Source organism: Eumetopias jubatus, unplaced genomic scaffold (assembly GCF_037043125.1).
Source record: "Eumetopias jubatus isolate StellerSeaLion01/CBP00866 unplaced genomic scaffold, mEumJub1_p1.0 scaffold_12, whole genome shotgun sequence".
NCBI lineage: Eukaryota > Metazoa > Chordata > Mammalia > Carnivora > Otariidae > Eumetopias > Eumetopias jubatus.
Genome location: NW_028274818.1, coordinates 39563875 through 39582492, shown reverse-complemented (window position 1 = coordinate 39582492; position 18618 = coordinate 39563875). Strand labels below are relative to the sequence as shown.

Sequence of the window (18618 nt, the reverse complement as noted above, 5' to 3'; positions counted from 1 at the left end):
TATTAGCAGTTTAGCAATTTTTGTTGGACGTATGATTCCTTGTAGTTAGCTGCTCTTGTTACCTTATGGATGAAAATACACAAAATATGTTGGATCATATCCGTCCACTTAAAAGACTAGAAGGGGAAGGAACAGTGCCCAGAACGACTAATAGAACAGAAAAATCATCAAAATAACAGAGAAGACACCTTGAATAGGAAAAAGAGAGAGAAGATCCGCTCTGTCCCTCATCTGCAAATTGGTCCTTTCTCCTTTCAAAAAGCTTTCTCTTCTGTTCCCCTTATTACTCTCTGTTTATCCCTCTCACTCTTCAACCATGGGGTTTATTACATATTCTGGATAGTGGAAGACCCTGACGATAGCGCTCAGGCTGAAGGAAGTTGGTGAACTTAGCCTGGCTTCTCTTTTCCCTGGGTCCTTAAAGCTAGCCGTTCAATCTGAGGGAAGCTCCCCCAGCTATAATATTTGTAAAATAATTTTCTCGAGAACCCTTATTGGGCGGTTAGAAAGACCCAGCCACAGAGTTATAAGTTGTGATAAAATATGACGACTGGTGAGTAAACTGGAGATTAGGCCGAGCACATGATCTCCGCTGTCTTGAATGCCTGCCCTAATTAATCGATCGTTCGTTATGTGATGACTTAGTAGGTGCGTCCTTGTCGTCTCAGCAACGTCTGTTCACTGGCCTTCTGTGGGGACTCCTGGATTCCACGTCTCCTGTTAGATGCCAGATCTCTTACATGAAATTAAATTTGTATGCTGTTTTGATTTTTTTTTTTCTTCTTGAGAGCAAGTGGGGTGAGAAGCAAGACATTGACGATAAGGACTCACTGTATTTTTTTGCATGTGTTCAGATATACCATCGTGAGATGAAAACAGGACAAAACAGAATTTCTGGCATCTTGCAATATGGGAACTTGTTTGGGAGGTGTAAAAATTTGCAAGGTTGCTTGCCAAGGGTGATTTACAGTGGGAATTTCCAGCTGCAAATATATGAAAAGATGCAGATGGTCTAGGCTCTTCAGTTCTCTTAATTAACCTTGAGTTAAAAAGTCCCCTTGGCAGATATTCTTAAGATATGTGTTGATGCATATTTAACAAAAACATAAGTATAGGTTTGTTTTAAATTTTTAAAATAGCTTAGGGATCACTTTCAAATTTCCGTTTTTTCTTCCCCCTAGAAAATTGTGTAACAGCGCTCACATGCCGATATTCACAGTATTGCTAAGTAAAAGTGGTAACGATATCAAACGCCTTGTGGCACTGTTTTCATTTACTAGTGCAGAAATAGGATGAAGTGGGAATAATAAATGTGGCGGTAATTTTACTCTTATTTTATTCCATCGTTAATATCACATAATAAATACTAACCCTCCCCTCTCTTTTCTTCTCAGCTGATTTTGGAGACTTCCATCAGTTTGATTCTCAAGATTTCCTCAGAGAATATGTGCTGTTTCCTATGGTAAGTGTAATTTCCTTTTTCTTAATTAATTTTCTACCTTCTTTGGATGTTTAATTCTTACCTTTGAAAATCTCAGAGGATTTTCCATACACGCATTCCCTAGGGAGGCAAGTCCATGCGTTTGTAAAGAAGCGACACATTTTGTAAAAACACTGAAAAAGTAAATGTGCCTCTTTCCACCTCCTCAAGACACTTCCCTGTCCCCTGACACACACACACACCCCGAGTCCCCAGTTCCACTATTCTCCAGAGCCCTGGTGCTCTTCCTTTCTGAACACATCAAGCTTGTTCCTATCCCAGAGCCTTCGTCTTGGCATTCCTCTACCTTCAGTGCTCTGCCCCACATCTTCCTAGGACTTGATTCGAATATCACCTCCTCAGAGAGGCCTTCCTTTCCTTTTTTTTTTTTTTTAAAGATGTTATTTATTTATTTGAGAGAGAGAGATTGAGAGATAGAGAGCACGAGAGGGAAGAGGGTCAGAGGGAGAAGCAGACTCCCCGCCGAGCAGGGAGCCCAATGCGGGACTCGATCCCGGGACTCCAGGATCATGACCTGAGCCGAAGGCAGTCGCTCAACCAACTGAGCCACCCAGGCGCCCGAGGCCTTCCTTTTCTTTAACAACCCATATGATAGACTCCAGCCATCAACCGCTTCCTGCTAAATCCCCTTTATGTGCACATACGTCAAAGTTCTTTCGGTATCTAAACGTGATCAGTATTGATTGGTTGCCAGCCAGAATGTCAGCTCTCTGGTCCTTAAGCAGGGACCCTCTCTGTTTTGTCACTGTTGTCTGGCATGTAGTCTGCCTGCATAAAAATTCATTGAATGAGTCAGTGAAGTCAAATGTCCAATCTTGGGTTAAACTAGGAATGAGGCTAGGTTTTAATCCCTGGGGAGGCGGGGTGGGGGGGGGAGAGGGGGAGAGAGAGAGAGAGAGAGAGAGAGAGAGAGAGAGAGAGAGAGTGTGTGTGTGTGTGTGTGTGTGTGTGTGTGTGTGTGTGTGTGTGTGTTGGTAGCTTTGGGGTAAATGAGAAGAGTTATGAGGAGGGATTAAAACGTTTGAAAAGCTATACCCGCTCCAACATCCTGGCTCTGATTTTAGAAATCCCAATCATTCACCGCTCTTTTTTTTTTTTTTTTTTTTAAATCAACTGTTTTGCCCAAAGCACTAACCTGGGTAACTAACTCCCAGGGGATAAAGTTATATAAGAAACGGTGCTTGTTCTCAGGGAGGCAGCAGAGTAGTTGAGTAAATAGGAAGTTTGCAAAATCAGAATGCAAAGCCAAGTGTAATAAAGTGCGGTCAGGATTTTATGTGGGGAGAGGTTACATCTGCTTGGGGGGTTTGGGAAGGTTTAAAGACTAATGGTGTGTGAGTTGCAGCTCAAAGGGTGGGCAGGATTGCAGCAGACAGACAGGTGGGGAGCAAGGAATGATCTAGATGGAGAGAGAAAGGGCGGGGTGGCATGAGTGTTCACGAAAGAGTCGATGGTGAGTCTGACTTCGCTCAGGAGTGGCAGAGGGGTGGCAGCAGATAAGATGAAACATCTCTAGACTGAGAACACCTGGGCTCTGTCAGTGGATTTGCAGACCCCACACTTTGAGGACCACTGGATTAGAGCAATAAGACCATTCGGGAAAGCAGGTCAGATGAGAATCTGCCTGGTGCTCTTGGCAAGGAGATAATTTAGGTGTTATGAGAGACAGTAAAAACAAGAAAGCAATGCAAGAGATATTTTGGAAATAAAATGGGCAGAACTTGGCATCCAGTCGGCCAGTGGTGACAAAGGTTCAAGTTGTGAAAGCCTAGGATAAGTAAAGCCGCAGTTATTATTCCCTGTCGGTGTGTTCGATGAACTTAAATGGCTGCAGACTTACCTCATTCTTATTGGTTAGGGAAATACCATAAGATCTCTATGTTTTTCATGAATAACTCTATCCTTATTCTGCTTCCCTCCAAGAAAACAGCAGTATTATCTGATTGGCCTGTTGTTTTTCATGCCTTGTTAATTCTACCCAGCAAATCAACCTGCATTCAAAGAGATTAGCATGTTATTTAGCAGAGAAGTTCTTCATAGGATTTGGTGCCAACAGGCTTGAATCAGATGGTCTCGGAGGCTCACCTCAAGCATTGGGAGGTTTCCTGGTGTGCTTGGTGGGGGGAAAGTGAAGCTCGTACCTTAGAATTTTAGAAAGAGTGCATTTTTCTGTCAATGGAGGCAATGAATTGGGTTGATAATTTTCCACTTTTCCCCCCGCCCCTTCTCTCTTTAAAGGTCTTAATCACATAGCCTTTAGACAGAGTCCTGGCTTGGGTGCCACTTACAGTTTTTATGGGTTTGTAGATGTTAAAATGCTTTGACAGGTCCAAGTGCTATCTGTGAAGCCTGGAAGGAGTTATTTTGTATGTCATACCTTTTTCAGAATAAGACTGTCTCCTCCCGGCTCTGAGCAAATCAGATGCTTGAACAGCATAGACCTAGTTAAATCTCACTATGGACAGACAAATGTGGATGTGTTATTCTTGGATGTAAAACTTTCCTCTTCAGGGGGTGCCTGGGTGGCTCAGTCGGTTGGGCGGCCAACTCTTGCTTTTGGTTCAGGTCATGATCTTGGAGTCTTGGAATCAAGCCCCACTCACCAGGGAGTCTGCTTGGGGAGTGTCCCCCTCTCCCTTTGCCCATCTCCCCACTTTCTTGCTCTCTCTCTCAAATAAGTCTTAAAAAATAAAAATACAGCTTCCCTCTTCGGGACAGTAGCTACTTACATTGACAGGTGGCTATTTATATTCAAATTTAAGTTAATTAAAGTTAAAATTAAAAATTCAGTTCCTCAGTTGCATTAGCTACATTTAAAAAACGCTCAGTAGCCACGTGTGGCTAGTGGCTACTGTACTGGAGAGCTCAGATCTAGAACATTTCCCTCATTGCAGAAAGTCCTGTTGGATGGCACTAATGTCAGCTTGTGTATCTGAACCATGAATGTTCGTAGGCTTCTGTCGTGTCATTCCATCCCATGTCACAGCCTGGATATGCTGGGGCCTGTGGTCAGGTGGTTCAGGCTCCAGGAGCCAAACATTCTGTGCCCATGTCCTGGTGGTGCCACTTAACAGCTTTGTGAACTCGGACCATTATTTAATTCCATTTATTTTAAAATTTAATTAATTATTTAACCGAAGTGTCCATTTCTTCATCTAAAAATGGGGATAGCAAGCCTACTCCAGTTGTGGGGGCGAAAGGAGAGGGTGCATGTGACATAACTGGGCACATGGTAAATTCTCAGTAAGTGTTTATTAGTTGTCCTGGTCCCTGCCATCATCATCATCTTATTATTAGCATGACTGTCTCCTCTGTTACGCAAGCCCAAGGATGCCCAAAACCGTGCTTTTCAGGCAACAGTACAACGTGCGTTTTGAAATGTAAGCAGAGGACAGGCAGAAGGTACAAATGATCAGTAACCAGCTCTGCATGATTGGAAACTCCAGTTTGATCGTGTGAAACTTACACGTTGCTTATGGAGTTCAGTTCAGTGATCGTTTCTGGATCACTTCCTGTGTATGGAGAGCATATAAGCTGGCATTGTGTAAGAGCCCTGGCGTGGGCCCAGCAGTGATGTGGATGATGAGCTGCTGCCCTGAGGTGCCTATAATGTAGTAGAGGGAGGGTGACAAGGGTACAGGGTGGGATGAGCATCCGGGTAACTGTGTAGGAGAGGCCATAGGCGCCTGCGGTGAGGGCTGTAGGAGCCACACCCAGAGCGGAAGTGCATAGGCTTCCGTCCAGCTTGGGGGAATAGGGAAGCCCTATCAAGGGAACAGGAGCTGGGATGGGACCTGAAGGATGGGGTGACATTTCACTCCATGTGGTGGGCCCCGGGGGGTGGGGGGCATTCTTCCAAGAAGGGTCGGCATGAGTGTGTCAGGAGATGTACACACATTCTGTTAGCAAGAGGAGTTTGCCTGAAGCCTTGAACCGTTGAGAGAGGAGGTCTGGAAGGGAAGGCTGGGTCACCCTGAAGAATGGTCTGAATGCCAGGCCCAGGTGTTGACCTAATTGAGCAGGCAGTGGGGAGCCATGGAAGGTTGTAAACTTTCTGCTTGGTTCCACTAGAGCTTTCAAAGAGAAGAATGCATTCCTTTGGTGGGGGAGGGAAGATGGGATGAATGGCCTTGTTTGATCTTATAAAGCACCCGAATTTGTCAAATGGCATTTCTGCAGCAGAGAAAAGAACAAAGTTAAGTACACAGGGCACTCCACAGGTGTGCAGTTGTGTACAGACATGCACTCTGCCAGTCTTCATTCACGCGGGGCCGCTCGCGCATTCTCTGCGGCAGGGACACATACCTCAGGGAGGCCCTAGACGCAGAATTGAGTACAATAGCAGAGGGGCACCTTTGGACTTTTTCTTCTTTAAAAGTAGGAAGCTGAGGTTTAATGGAGCACTTTTTGATCCTCACTTCCCTGTCTTTATTTTATTCTATGGCCACATGCCTTTCATTAGCTTTTCAAAATTAGTAGCAGGCTATTACCACCACTCCGTAGCTGGAGGCACGCACGTAACTCCATTTCTAAGCCATGCAGTATCTCTGTTGTTCTACAACGTAGAACTGAGCTTATTTCTTACCATGGACTTGAGTCATTTCAGTGGATGGCTAAACAGGAAGCAGCAAATTAATCAGTTAATGCATGAAAAATAAGAGCTGCCAGGAATTCCCTCCACCTTCTCTGAGGTTTCTCATGACCATCTGCAGGGCTATGGAATTTCCAGCGTGTAGTCACACCATCATTTTCCAGCTTTAAAAGATACTGATTTTGGGGGCGCCTGGGTGGCTCAGTTGGTTAAGCGACTGCCTTCGGCTCAGGTCATGATCCTGGAGTCCCGGGATCGAGTCCCGCATAGGGCTCCCTGCTCAGCAGGGGGTCTGCTTCTCCCTCTGACCCTCTTCCCTCTCGTGCTCTCTGTCTCTCATTCTCTCTCTCAAATAAATAAATAAAATCTTTAAAAATAAAAAAATAAAGGATACTGATTTTTCATGTTTTCATGATTTTGAGATGGGATGTCTCTTGCAGCTTTGAGGGAGGTACTTTTTGGGGGTAGTGTTTCATCCATGGAAAATTGTTAAATTGGAAGTCATCTCTATATAAATGGTATTTTAGAATCAAGGTAGTGCAGCATTTGGGATGTTTTCTGCCCAACTTCAGCCCCCAGCCCCCCACCCCCAATGTCTACGATGAGCCTCAGAGGGCCTCACGGGGACACATATCTCAGAGCCCCTTCTGACACCCCCTCTGGAGCTCAGAGGGAAATGGTGCATGTCTATGTTCTCCTCAGTGCTTAGCAACCTGGGGCAGGGGGCGTGAAAGCTGGGAGGGTCTGAGGCAGCTGGCCCTTGGCTTGAGCCTCCCCAGGCTACCAGAGATGTGAGAAGCTCTAGAATCACCAGGTCTGTCAGGCTCTCAGGAGCTGGTTGCTGTGGCCTCCATGTCTTGGATTTATTCTTTCAGATCATTTCTCCATCCCAGACAGTGCTGTCAGCATTTGTCACAAATACTTAACAATCTCTGATACACTCCCACTGTCATGGAAGGGGTGTTGGGAAGAAGTGTGTGCGGTTGGCTCTCATCCCTTGGGAGCCAGCACACCAGTGGTCCCAGGGGCCTGGGAGTCAGGTGGTTGAGACACCAGCTGGTCAGCTACACACTGTGACTTTATAGAACTCCCTAGTTTTAGCCAGCATGGACTCTTATGCTCCCAAGGCCATGTCAAGTAACATCTGAATGAGCCTTCTCTGCCTTCAGGTAGCTCTGAATTAGTTCATATTATGGTGGTGGACAGAAAAGGCCAGGCACAGTCCCTTTCTAGGCTCAGCTTTTGAAAGGATAATGGGCTGGAAGTTCATTTGCCTGTACCCTGATTGTTAAAAACATGAAGTACGGGGTGCCTGGGTGGCTTAGTTGACTGAGAGTCTGACTCTTGATTTCAGTTCAGGTCATGATCTCGGGGTCCTGGGATCGAGCTCCATGCTCAGTGGGCAGTCTGCTTGAGATTCTCTCTCTCCCTCTGCCCCTCCCCCAGCTCGTGCTCTCTCCCTCCCTCTCTCTCTCTCAAATAGAATAAATCTTAAAAAAAAGCCACGTAAGTACAAGCAATTTCAATTAAAAGTAAGTCTGAGAGGCAGATGGGGAAAGTGAATGAAAAAAGTGCTATTCCCAGATCCTGCAGAATGTAGGCAGCGACCGAAACTATGCCTTGAAATAGTTATAAGCTTATAAATAGTTATAAGCCGAGAGCCTAAGTTATCGTGGAGTGCCATGTTATGGAAGTAACAGTGGACCCTCAGTCCTACAATGGACAGCCTTTGATTTGAAGGAGTATGGGGGAGATCGATGAATGGAGGCTCCTCAGGAACGTCTTCTGGAAAAGAGAGCTCTTAAGGTTTACAAGCAAAACAGTAAATGGCCCTAACTGCTTTTGTGTGGATAGGATTTGGCCCTGGAAGAGGCCATTCTGGAGGAGCTGACACAGAAGGTGGCCCAGGAACACAAAGCGCACAGGTAAAGCCGGACTAGACCCTGGCTCCCAGCCCCAGCCCCAGCCCCTGGCTGAGTCAACCGCCTGTGTGTCTTCTAGCCCGAGGGTGGATCTGAAAACTCTGCTGCTTGCCCGCCCGCCCCTCTGTGCTGTTCTCTTTTTATTTCCTCTCCCTTCCTTTTTTCCTTTTCTGCTTTACCACCAGCAAGCCCATGCAGACGTGGAGAATTCGTCTCTCAGACCTTCCTTTTAAAGCTCTGTTGCCAGAGCTGGGGAGGCCTGGGGCCGCTTGAGCTGAGCGTGCAGACCTGAAGAGGGACTTTGGGTGGTAAAGTCAAGGTCAAGAGGGAGAGGATCAAGACTCAGGGAGGCACTGAGAGCTTGCTGTCAGGGCTGTGCAGAGTTCTGGGACCAGTGGAGAACAAACAACCTTCCTTCAGACCTCAGAGGACCTATGCAGTGGTCCCAGGCTCTCTCATCTCGGCCACTTAGCTCCCAAAATAGCATCCTCATAAACTTTTTCCTTTACCCCCTCTTTTTTTTCCTCTTAACAGTGGAGATTTTTTTTCCCCAGGTGGGAGAAAAATAACTTTTTTTTTTTTTTAAAGCAGGCAGCATTATTCACGGGGATGTCTGGAATAATTAGTGTTTATAGGGCTGTGGCTCTTAATTAAACACTTTACCTTCCTCTGATTATTCCCCATTGAGTAAAGGCCAGTGGGGAATATGTTAATGAATTACTTAGTAATGCACCATGTCCTCACAATTGGGTGATGATTGCTCTTCCCAGAACTAGAGCTAAACCACAGCTCTGGAATTTGCCATCAGGAGGGTAGGACCTTCCACTACCTTCGTTGCCCTTAACCATTTCCTTCTTTGATGCTGTTGTGATTTTAGTGGAATCCTGCCAGCAGAAGCTGAGCTCATGTACGTCAACGAAGTGGAACGTTTGGATGGATTTGGACAGGAGATCTTCTCTGTGAAGGTAGCAGACCCTGGCCCGTTCTTCAGCTTTCTCACAATGGCTCAGGCAATCAGAAAGCCAGTGATGATAGGCAGCGGGCCCGAACGACCTGGCTTTCTTATCGCTATGTGGCATTAGTTGGCAAGTCCAGTTTACTTTAGGAAGCCAACAGTTTTTCTTTTTTTTAAGATTTTATTTATTTATTTGTCAGAGAGAGCACAAGCAGGGGGAGTGGCAGGCAGAGGGAGAAGCCAACTCCCTGCTGAGCAAGGAGCCTGATGTGGGACTCGATCCCAGGACCCTGGGATCATGACCTGAGGCGAAGGCAGACGCTCAACCAACTGAGACACCCAGGCGTCCCACAAACCTTTTTTCTTAACTGAGAGATTTTGAAAGTTTTCCATGGTCTCGAGCAGAGTATCTTGTTGGTAAGACAACCATCTGAGTGAGTCCCAAATACCAGCCCATCCAGCACCGTGAAGGTATCCAGTCACCTGAAGTTTTGCAATAAGACAAGCAGCTAATGTCATGTGTGCATTAATATAAAGACCCTGACCACTGGTTTTACCTGCTTATTCTCTTTTCTCTCCTTTGAGCTGATACGAGGATAATTGCTTGTGAGGCAGCATGAAACATTTCCTGTATGCAATCACACTATTTCTTGAGCTCCATAGAGCCTGCATTGCGGATTTCCAGCCCCTTTGGAGTTTTCTGGAAACTGCGCCTAGGAAACTGTTACAGCACAGCACATCTTTTGCAACAGATCCACCTCCTGAAGTGGGTGTGGTTGGGGGCGGGGGTCATGGTGCGTGGTCATTTATAGAGCTGAGCCCATAATTCAAACTCATTTTCTTCTCTCTCCTGACCAACTTTACAAAAGACAGAGTTTGCTCGGAAACCTAGAGCAACTGGCACATTTCCGCGATCTGGGAGATGGAGCAATTTTAGCACAAACATTTCAGTCTGAAGTGGCTCTGCTGGCTGTTTTATAAGTGTTCCGTTCCCCCTCGGCTGCATGTTTGCAATTTGCCTTGATGAGAACTGCCCATGTGCATCAAGTAGAACGAGCAGGGTGACCGAAGCTTGCCGAAAGGGCTAAATGGCTCTTTTTAAAATTTGTTTAATTTTCTTTTGCTTCTCTAATGGCTGCCCTTCGTAGGGCTGTAATCCATTTTCCTTGCAGTAATGCCTTATGAAGCCATCTGCATCCCACTTACAGTTCAGCAGCCCATACATAGTCATGATATTTTGGGTCATTGAAAAATCAGGGTAAACTTTTCTTCCCTTCCAGAAAACCCACTTCTCTGTCCCAGGAAGTTGGGGGTTTAGTTGTCCTGCTCATTTACTTCTGCTGTTTTTAGGAGTTCTGGGCTGTGGGAAACTGGGGCAGTGGAAATAGTGTCGAAATCCACTGTGCTTGTCTCTGATGCACTTTCTGGTGTGTTCTTTAGTGGAAAGAGCGCAAGGGGGATACAGTACCTTGGTCTGAGGGGGTGGACAGGCACAGCTGACTCACGGCCAGGGAGTGTGACTTAGCTGGGTGGCATCTTTTTGCCCACATAATCTGTTCATGACTCAGGTGACCACCTCCAGACCACGTGATTCCCAGAGACCCGAGGAGGATGGGAGGGGCAGCAGTACCAGCTGGGGCAGTGCTGTGGTCAGCTCTGAGATCCGTGCTAACACAGACAGGAGAGGGTTCAGGGGCAGACTGAGGAGTGATGGAGTCCCTTTGGGTTAGTACCGGTCCTTGTTGACCAAGTAAAGCAAACGAGCTTGTTGTGGCTACGTTGCAGGGAAGAACATTTCCACGTAGTGTGGGCTTTTCCATGAGTGGTTCTTCAAATTTCTTCAAGGTGGGAGGAGGACCAGTCCACTCCCTGACAGGCCTGCCCCGCCCCCCCCCGCCAGTCACTCCCGTGTTGTGAGAGCGCATGGACACGGAGAGGCTGCTGGTATCTGGAGCCTCCATCCTTAGCTGAGTTGGACACTGAGCCTTTAAGTTCTGACCGATGCAGTGCCCGGGCATCTGTCCTGTGTTTTTGCCATTGCCCGGCCCTGGGGAACTGCTCCTCCTGCAGCCCCATCACCAGCAGACTGCCGCACCCATCCATCTAACGGCAAAGTGCCCCGGGAAGGATTTCCACAGAATTTTCTCTCCCCTTCCCATGTCCTGGCTTCGCCTGGCTTCTTTCCCCACATATGTTTTTCTACAGTATGATTTACCTTGTAACTTCTCCTGATTTCCAAAGCACTTCTTTTCCTTCCCATGGCTTCCTCTCCTGACCCTCTCTATGCTTTGCCTCCAGCAGTGGTCTGGCCCTCTGTGTGTCCCTATTCGACGAACCCTGTCCTAATGTGTGCTTTGCTGGGTGGGTTGAGAAGAGGTCCCTGCAAAGGGACACTGTAGTCATTGTGTCTTGCATGGGATCAGGTGTTTCGAGGAATATAGAGATCCTTCTTTTCCATCTTGTGCCCAGTTGTGCGTGCCCCTCTGCTCACTCCACAAAGAGGATGTCCCCAGTAAAAGCAGGGGGCTGAGGGACAATTAACTCCCTGGATGGTGAGCCTTGTCCCCGCTCCACTCTCAGGCACACTGGCAGCAGGTTATGCTCTCCCAGGCAGGAGGTTGGAAGTACCTGACTGGACCAGGAGACCAGACTGAAGATGAGTCATCTGGACTTCCTCAGCACAGGGCCCAGCAGACTGCCCCCAAGCTCTGCTGTCCTCATGCCCATCCTGTGCTCATGAAGCTCCCAGCCAGTGCTTAGCATCCCAGACTGGAACGTGAATAGAGGGCCAAGCATCACCCTGCAGGCTGCCCTCCCGGGAATGACAGAGGCCAATGCAAAGGGAGTGAAGCAGCCTGGAAGATGCAGAGACTCTATAGGGTGAAGAACCCCCTGCCTGAAATACTGTCCTCGGAGTCTCCAAGATCAAAATATATTACCTCCTTAAAGGAATAGATTGCTTTTAAAAAGAAACACTCAGGGGTGCCTGGGTGGCTCACCCGGTTAAGCATCTGCCTTTAGCTTAGGTCATGATCGCAGGGGCCTGAGATCAAGCCCTGCATTGGGCTCCCTGCTCAGCGGGGAGCTTGCCTCTCCCTTTTCCTCTGCCCCTCCCCCTCCTGCTTGTGCTCCCTTGCTCGCTCTCTGTCAAATAAAATCTTTACAAAAAAGGAACATTCAGAGAAGAAAGAAGAAAAAAGACAAAACTCTCAGAAATTAAAAATATATCAAAAATAGAAAAAGTAATAGGTTACAAGAAAAATTTAAGAAAATCTCACCAAAAGATGAAGGTATGGAGTAATGTGGGAGGTGGGAGATAAGATTAGAAGGCCAGCCCAGGATGTCCAACATCTGAATAATGGGAGTTCCAGAAGAAGTGAACAGAGGCAGTTTGAGAAAGGATCCCAGGACTGAGGACCGTGAGGTTGTAAATCAAAAGACCAAACACAGCGGATGCAAATAGACACTCACGAGGGCATTAAGTAGTGGAAGTCGGTGCCTCTGGGGAGAGGAAATGGTGGGGCCAGGTCTGCTGTTGGCTTCTTTTAAACAGGCTCCAAAGGATGCACTCAGTCCTGCAAACTGTGGGCACATATAATCACACGCTTATGACATGCATACATAAACTATGGACATGTACAATTTTGATTTAAAAAAACCAGAATGAAAAAGATATTCATTGATGTCCATGAAAGAGAAAACCGTAACAAATCTGAGAAAATCCTAAAATTCTCTCTGGGACACGAAATGTGAAATTGGGATAAAAGAAAACAATATGTATCTATGTATATGGTCTGCTGGGGTGTGCAGCGGGGTGAGTCCCTTCAGGGCTGAGTTGCCCATTGCCCTGATGCTGTCTGTGGTTCATTCGTCCATGGGCAGGAAACGGGGTGTGTACCCCCCACCCCCAACCCCGGGTAGGCTGTAGCCCGGGTGCTTGGCTCTGCCGGTCTGGCTGGTCATCGGTTTGGTCACATCGCTCTTCTGTTGATCTTATGCAGGACAACCATGGAAACAGTGTGCACCTGGGCATTTTCTTTATGGGGATATTCGTGAGAAACAGAATTGGAAGACAAGCAGTAATATACAGGTAGTCTTACTCGTCTCTTTTTCCTTTTTCCCCTGAGGGACTCTAGAAAAGCCCACTGAGGATGACAGTGATCCCAATGAGTTAAGAGCCAGACTGTGGGTCAGAGTTGAGCTTGTCTCAACTTAGATAAGATCAGCCCTCTGTGAGACTTGAGCAGTTAGGGAGAAATGCATCTCATTTTTCCTGGAGGCCTGTTTCGGGGGTGAGGGATAGAGGAGGTTTTTTTTCCCACTTGACTGCAGGAAAGGCACTACTGCACCCTGCTGAGCCAGAAGAGTGGCGCTAAACTCTGTGAGTCTGCTTTGGAAGCAGGTTGTCCAGTCAGTCCCGCTCGTTGCCTTTGCCCGTGTTATCCATGACCAGCCATTAAATCCAGACTGGCTTCTTCCCATTTTCCATCACCCTCTGCCTAACCGCACATGCTAGAGGAGTGTGGACTAATTTCTATATTAAATATATGACATTTTATATTTGTGAAAATGCATTTTAAAAGCAGTGAATTTGTTATCACAAATTAAAGGGCTGGTACTTTTATATCATTTTGCATTTTATTTTTTTCATTCATTCATTTATTTAGGGGAAGGGATCATTGGGTGATTGTCATTATTTTGCATTTTAAATCCTCTTCTCCACTGAACATGAGAGAGAACAAGTATGGGGATTTGGCAGAGTGTCTCTTCCATTACATGTCCATGAGCTTGCTTGCGTTGGTGCCCATAGTTGTCACCATGGTGTGCACGATCTCAAAAACTGCATGCTTGCTTTCATTTACAAGGGCAGTATGGCTGACTCTTTATTAGAAGAACAGCTTTCCTGCATGTGCATCTGATAGGCAGAGCTTTGCACCTTGTGCAGATAATCAAAGACAGCTCTTAGAGCCAAAGCCAAGTCCACCTTCTGGAAGCAGATCTTGCCCAGCTGTGTACTATCTGGATCAGCAGTTGATGCAGGTCATTTTGCGAATGTTTCCCCACCAAAAGCTTCCTAATTGGCTCTTTTCCCTGCTAGGTCTCCACCCTGCCATTATTTTTGTCCACTGATTTTTCTCTTACTCTTTGAATGGAGACATTATTAAAGGAGTGGGGAGAGAGATATTTGTGGCTGCAGAATAAACTTTTTTACTTTTGGACATACTCCTTCAACTCCATATACCTACAACAAATTATCAAGTAATCAAATAAAACACATAAATTGTGCAGAGTTGTAACTATACCTTTTTATGCCCACTTAAAGCTGCCCAGGCATTTTGTCCCACACAGTTCCCCGTAGCTAAATCAATGCTTCATTTTCTCCTTGAGGTTAGAAAAGTAGATGACTCTTGTGTTCCAGCTATGGAGGTTAAATAGAAGAAAATAGCCATTTGAAACTGCTGATGATTAGCCACTCATGGTTTGGTTCAGTTCCTTAGGAACGGCTTCCAGACCTCTTCAGCACTTATCTTGAAACTCCTACAGGATGGGAATTTACTTCTGCCATACTATCATGGTAAGAATGTCCCTAGGTGGAGTCGCGTTGTGGAGTGAGGACTGGATTCAGAGTTTTGGCAGTTGATTTGAAGGAATGGAGCCTGAGGAAACCAGATATCTCTTATCTCTAGAGACCTTCAGTGAGGAATATGTGGCTATGGGTCTGTGTAGATGTAATCTCACGGAATTATAAGTCAGCAGACAGCTGTCTCAGCTGTGCTGAGCGCCTGTAGAGAGTATGGCCCCAGCAGATGTCTGTGAACACAGTTGGTACTGGAGTAATGGAAGGATGACTGGAGGAAAGCCTGGAAGGATGACTGGAGGAAAGCCTGGAAGCCCCAAGTATAGAACTCCTGCATCCCCAGTGTGCAGAGTGAACATGGCTAAAGTCCTGTTCTCATTTGTGCTGAAATCGTCTCCTCTCTAAAGTAGGAACAAAAATAGCTGCCTTGTCTACCTTAGAGAGTTCACAAAGAAACCATACTCTCTACAGATGGGAGGCAAAATTATGACTCTTAATTCTTTCAGCAAACATTGCATGCCGCATGCCAGGTGCTTGGCTCAGTGCGTGGAGGACAGAGACGCAGAAAGCAGAATCTCTAGGCACGGGGCCTGTTTTCTCCTCTGCCTCAGTTAGGGATCTAGTCACAGAAGTAAACAATTGTCATACCATGCGGGGCCCCAGAGAGGACTACACCAGATTCTTTCCTGCCATGTGGGTGGTTGGGGATGAGGAAGAGAGAGAAGGTGACTTCTGAGCTGAGTCTTAGAGGAGGAGGATAGGGAAGTATAATGTTGGCATGAAGAGGCAGTGGGCAGGGAATGATAGACTGGGGCACAGAGTGAAGGTAGGCAGTAGTAAGAGATGGTTGAAGACTGGCTCCAAGTAGGATGGGAAATAGTAGCTTACCTTCCCTTGTCTGGTAGTTATTTCATGTGTCTCATTTTAGCTAAGGTCTTCATGAGGAAAGGGAAGCAAATGTGTGTGTGTGTGATCAATCACAAAAATGTAGGCACATTAAACATTCCTTGGGCACTTTCTCTTGGTGGCATCATCCATCCATAGCATACACTGCAACACAGAAACTGTGTGGCTTCTTTGGCCTAGATTCCTGGAAACACATTAAAATAATATGCTCCTCCATCATTAAAAGCAGGGATCATGGGAAATGCTTTGCAGTTTGGAAATGTGAAAAGCAAGGCAGAGGATCCTTGAACGTTTTCCTCATTGCTAATCCTAAAGGAAATAGTACCTTATGAACAGCAGTATCTAGATGTGGGTTTTACAGAAGTTTTAGGTATTTAAGTTGACGTGTGTTGTGTTTTACTTTTTTGCTTGGAGAGAAGGACTATTTAGCTTTAAAAACTATAGTTAAATCATAATTTGTCGAATGAGACTCACCAGTAGCAGATGACCCTCCTACGCTGATTCATAACTGCATGGGACATTGTTGGCAAACCCAGTTGCCTACCTTTTGACCAGGTGGAATGATATCGGGAATATCGCTCACAACAAGTCTACTATTCTGGTGGAGCTCATCAACAAAGAAGAGACTGCCCTCTTTCACACGGTAAGCAAAATGGAAAGACAGGGGCGGGGTCCCACAGGCAGGTGGCTGTTTGATTTCTCACCTCACAATATCCTTTCCGTGCTGTCCATATTGTGAGAGAGTAAGTATTCTCTTGAACTGATAACTGCCCAGCCCTCGCCCAGTGCTATCATTACTCATTTCCGGGTAGTGGTGGTAATTTCCTGTTCAAAACACCAGGTTTCCAAGCTGAGTTTGGACTCTGGGATTTGGGTTCCTCCACCTGCTGTGTTTGTGGTGGATCACATGTCTGGCATGCCACGTTCCTCAGCGCTCAAGTTACAGCCCGCATTCAGTAACCCCTCGATGATAATGCCTGGCATTTTCTTTAGCTGGCTGACCTGGATTTCCTTCCCCACCACAGCCCAAGCCTGGCCTGAAGTAAAGGGAGTGCTCGCCCTTCTGTTGAGCGCCCCCTTGAGGGCCAGGGCTGTTCATGCACCTCACTGCCATTTCAGTGGTGCTCAGTGTTCATTCCAGGCTCTGTCTTCATTCATTTCTTTCTTTTTAAAGCAGTTGGTTTGGAAACTGTGTGAAGACATGCTGGCTCATCAGTGTAAGCCCTGTGCCTTGAGCCTAGAGGATTCTTTAACTGACGGACTGTCTGCATCCTTGGGTGGGCTTCCTAGCCACGCTCGCCTAGGGTTTCGGCACGTGGGTTTGCGGCTCAGGGTGCTGTTTTGTGCTTGGCCTGATGGGAGGAAGGGATGTGGCCCTGTTCAGGAGAATCCTAGGGAAATGCATTTACAACCAAACCGATGTTTATTTTTTTTCCCTCTCTCTTCTTTTCCAAGGACGATATTGAAAATGCCAAGTACATTTCTCGGTTGTTTGCTACACGGCACAAGTTTTACAAACAAAACAAAATCTGCACTGAGTAAGTAACCAAGTAGTCCACCCCCCTCACCTGGTGGCTTGCTCCCGTTCAATTCGTGTGCTTTAGGGATGTCGTGGATCGCTTAGATTGCATTTTCCATTTGCCCTCTTCCCTCCTTCCTCGCGGAAGCTAAAGGAATAAGCTGAATGCAGGCAGGAGTGAAAGAACTTTAATGATGAAGTGTCTGGCGTAGTGCATATGCCTGGAGAGAAAAATAATTCAGAAATTGACTGTGAGTGCTTGACTACCTGGATGGGTTGGCCCGCATTAGTGCCTTTCCGTCCTCTGCTAGGAGTTTGGAGGAGCCGAGCCATTCCCAATTTGCCAGGGTGCCCCTTCGTGTCAGATGCAGAGTAGGTTCAGAAGTGTGTAACAGAGTGGCAAGCCAACTTGAAAGAAAAGAAGCCTCTGTCATCCTCAGCCCTGTTTCTCTTACACAGTTGGCTAACCCTGCGTGTGCCTCTGGGTCATGTCATCTGCCTGTAAATGAGAGGCCAGGGTAATTACAGGAAGCCTTGGAAGACACTAATAGATGTCATGAGTCCATGTGTGTTTTTTAAATCTAATTTGGAAATAAAGATGATAAAGGGAGTCTGATACGGGAACTTAAATGTGACCTGACCTTGGATGTGGCGTCGCTGGGCCTCACGCTATCATTGCCTTTATTTTGGTTGCCTTCAAAAGACGGTCCTCAGCAGAGAACATTCGGCAGTTGGCGCGCCCAAGGTGCTTAATTGTGTTTCAAAGAATTCGGGGATATAAATGCAAGAGAGGAACTGCTTTTCCGTTCCCCCAGTGGACACATCCAAGAGCGTGAGAGCATTGTCCCAGAGCTGTTCCTGCTGAAAACAGCGGCCGCTTTAGAACGGGAGCCTCACGTCCTGACAGACTTTCTTCTCTACACGATGGAGGCTCTTTCAAGCCAGTCATTGCAACTGGTCACTGTTGGAGTCTGAAAGGCGAGGCCACAGTAGCAGGGCTGCCAGCAAAGTTTGCAAATGTAAATTCAGAGGGGCAGTGACCGGGGAATGGCAAATCAAACAGCTGTAACGATGGCCGTGCGCGCATGCGCACACGCACACAGGCGCGCGCACGTGCCCTTCTTTTGAACAGGTTCCCTACAGATCACTTCTGTGCGTGCGGGTCTGCTCTGCTGTTGCCTTGCATTTGTGGGGGTGTCTTGGACGTGAACGGGAAATCCGTGGTTGACTTCTGGAGGGGGAATTAAAACTTCTGAGAAGTGAATTTTACTGTGGTCTTGTTTGACCACTTCTCAGCAAGTGGATTTATCATGAAATTTTCTGGGTATTTTTATCTTGTGGTCTTCTAATATTAGTGAACAGCCTATGTGAGAGTGAAAACTAAAGGAAATTGTGTTTTCTTTTCTACTCCTGTGATAACTGTTCTTCTGTTCCTAACCAGTGTGAGAGGTTCCTAACCTCTTATCTGATAAGAACCAGAACTCTCTAATATTTATACACACATACCCCATATACACAATAAATTCAGAATCTCAGTGCAGGCTGCATTAAGGCCTAGGATAACCCCATGGAGTTTTATGGAATCTAACATCATCTTAACAGCATCCTCCTCTAGAGGTCCGCATCCTGACCTCTAAAAGACTGTC

At 46.5% G+C, this 18618-nt stretch overlaps 1 protein-coding gene across 1 annotated transcript in view; it reads left to right on the top strand.

Annotated features, from left to right (window-relative positions):
• The window catches only part of PTPN14 (protein tyrosine phosphatase non-receptor type 14), a 98668-nt gene that overhangs the window by 50574 nt on the left and 29476 nt on the right, over positions 1 to 18618 (top strand). The window contains 6 exon segments of the mRNA XM_088016715.1: positions 1395 to 1462; positions 7947 to 8017; positions 8892 to 8979; positions 12971 to 13059; positions 16009 to 16096; positions 16909 to 16991. Coding sequence (XP_087872841.1) covers positions 1395 to 1462; positions 7947 to 8017; positions 8892 to 8979; positions 12971 to 13059; positions 16009 to 16096; positions 16909 to 16991 — 487 coding nt within the window.